The 2,959-nt window shown below is 36.4% G+C and overlaps 1 protein-coding gene across 1 annotated transcript; it reads right to left on the reverse strand.

Annotated features, from left to right (window-relative positions):
• Nucleotides 1-1,965: 1,965 nt before the first annotated feature.
• LOC108354766 (uncharacterized) lies at nt 1,966-2,693 on the reverse strand (the record flags this gene model as incomplete). Its single annotated transcript, XM_017605937.1, has 2 exons — nt 2,245-2,693; nt 1,966-2,166 (listed from the first exon to the last, which is right to left on the reverse strand). Coding segments are annotated over exons 1-2 (509 nt in total), but the record flags the coding sequence as incomplete, so codon positions are not given.
• Nucleotides 2,694-2,959: the final 266 nt, after the last annotated feature.

Consider the following 2,959-nt stretch of genomic DNA (forward strand, 5'->3'; position numbering starts at 1 on the left):
TATAGTAGTGGTATTCATCTAAACCGATAACTTTATCAAGCAGATAATCTTATAAGTTTACGTACTCTGTTACATGAACGCCCCACACTCTGTTTTCGTTTTCACATGCGACAATAGTCGTGTTTTCTTTGGTTATAGAGCACAGTATCACTAACTTTATACTACTGGCACGAGGTCAAAGAAATTATAGAAACTACCTCACTAAATTGGAAAAAATTATATTTACGACATATCTATTTAAATAAATGTACATATAACATAAAGGCTATTTATTTGAAGCAAGTTAAAAGAAACAATGGCAGAATGTCTGTTTGTGTATGAATTCATTTGTCACGGCTACCAAACTTTGCGAATTATCAGAGAAACAAAACAAACAGACGGGATAATAATTGAACCAGATCTCTATCAGGATCATATCGTTGTTGAATTTGCGTGCAAAATTTGTATGCGGATCCCGATTATTGCCTAAGAAAACATAGCTAGAGTTGCGACAGAGTTGCATTGTCTTCAGTTTATCAAGTTTATTCAGTGAAATCGCTGGATAAATTTATCAGAAATGTGTAAACGAGTTTCCATACAAATTTTGACAGTTCATACGGTTTACAATGCATTTATAAGGTTTGATGAATACCCTTAGAGCCGGTTACTCAATGTCTGGTTAACACTAATCTGCGGTTAAACATCGTTACCGACGTCTTCGACTCCATGCATATAACAGGGAGTCGGTAACGTCGATAACGATGTTTAACCGCAGATTAGTGTTAACCAGACATTGAGTAACCGGCCCTTAGTGCGTTCCAGAACGGAACAAGTGCATAATACGGCCCGTTAAGGTAGAACAAATCGAAAAAGTGGGCGTGGTCCGCCCTTTTTTCCTGATTTTACTGGTATACAAATTTTATCGTGCAAACTTATAATTTCGGTGATATGGAGGGGTAAATGGGGAATTTTCGAAAATTAAAATGGCTATATTTCAAAAAATTCCTGACCGAATTTAAAAAACTTGGTATCGTTGAAAAGGTAAACAAAATCCATTTTCAAAATTATTTAATAGAAAAAAGTATATATTTTTTGAAAAGCGAAGCTTTTGCGAAGAAAAGTAACTGAACACCTTTTACAGAGAACACCTTTCTGCGTAGGCAGCCTTCGGCCGCACTTAGGGATTATAACCCTCAGGCAGTAGNGCCTTCGGCCGCACTTAGGGATTGTAACCCTCAAGCAGTAGAATTCTCCTTTCTGTGTTGCCAAAGAAGGGGGGCTGAACACCTTTTGCAGAGAACACCTTTCTGCGTAGGCGGCCTTCGGCCGCAGTTAGAGGTTATAACCCTCAGGCAGTAGAATTCTCCTTTTTGTGTTGCCAAAGAAAACGGCGGAAGTATTTTTGCGCAGAACTTCTTTCTGTCGCAGTCGTCCCGCTCACGATCATAAGCATGAACACCAGTAAAACAAAATTACTCACATAATTTAAATCTAACTATATAAAGTTATATGCTAAATGAAAGGTATTTTTATGCTCTATTTACCTATTATAGTTTGGTGTATCATTATTTACACATATTTTTTAGTAAAACTGTTTTTTTCCTAGAAAAATTAAATAGTTTTCTATTAAATAAGTTTTCTTAAAAATTATGCATATAAATTATAAAAGTGTATATATTAGAAATAAGGGATTTTGTTTACCTTTCTAATACCAAGTTTTTTAAATTCAGTTGGGAATTTTTCGAAATATAGCCATTTTAAATTTTCGAAAATTCCTCCTTCGCCCCTCCATAGCACCGAAAATATAAGTTTGCACCAAAAAAATTGTATACCATTAAAATGAGGAAAAAGGGCGGATCACGCCCACTTGTTCGTTTTGTTCTAGCTTAACGGGCCATATTATGCACTTAAGCCTCCAGAACGTCTACGTTTTGCAGGTTTTGCAAGATTTAAGGTATTGGCCCAATGCACGCTTGCTTTGCTTACTTTAGTTTGCTCATATTCCACAGCGACTTGAACTCATTGGAAATACGTCCCCATTCCGTTTCTGACGGGGTCGCCACATACAGGTCAGCTAACAGATCCCATATGGTCATACATGTCTCCAACGTAATCTTCCTGAAAGTCGTCAGGCCGATCCTGTGAACTATTGTGTGGAATTGCCGAGTGCCACCGTGAGCCAAATATCTGCAACAAAAAAATAAAACCAGATACATATATGGAAAATTATACGTATACTATTAAGTAAAACCGATTTTCTCTTACATCAGGGTTATAAATAGTCTGCAGCGGCTCGATATTGGTGTTCTGATTGAATATTTGGTCAGCGAAGCCTCCAGAAATTCGTGCAGCACATTAAATAACGAAAAGGGCATTCTTAATGTCTTGTTAAACTGCTCCTCATCTGCAGCCAAGTTTCTTAATGAACTTTCAAACAATCCATATTTGTGTCGCTCTAAGTACAATTTCCGAACCCAAAATCGGCGCTTCTGTTTTAATCGCAGTTTTAATTTACGCATTTTCGCTAAAATTAGGAAAATTCTCAAAACTTGTTCAGCATTTCGAGTCAACATTTTGTACTGCCAAATGAAACTTTATGAAAACCAACGAATCTGGTGGCCGGAACGATAAAAAGCAAGGTATCTGAAAAAAAATAATGTTGTTAGCAACAAATAATTGTTTAATATAAACTCTTTTACCTCCAATTGAATATTACGTCTAATAAACACGGGTGGTGAGTGGCGCAGCCAAATGCAGCTTCACCAAAACCGGAACGATAAAAAAGCAAGGTATCTGTAAAAAATAATGTTCTTAGTAACAAATAATTGTTTAATAACATATATTTTAACTAAAATTCACAATTATACTTGCTGGCACAACAAAGAATGGCGGGTATATTTGCGCGCATTGAAAATCAGCTGACTACTATGACAGCGTTCAAAGCTACCATTAGGCCATAAAAGCCTTCAAAGTAAAGCAA

The sequence above is a fragment of the Rhagoletis zephyria genome, unplaced genomic scaffold, assembly GCF_001687245.7.
Source record: "Rhagoletis zephyria isolate East Lansing unplaced genomic scaffold, Rhagoletis_zephyria_1.1 Rzeph_scaffold_39007, whole genome shotgun sequence".
Lineage (NCBI taxonomy): Eukaryota > Metazoa > Arthropoda > Insecta > Diptera > Tephritidae > Rhagoletis > Rhagoletis zephyria.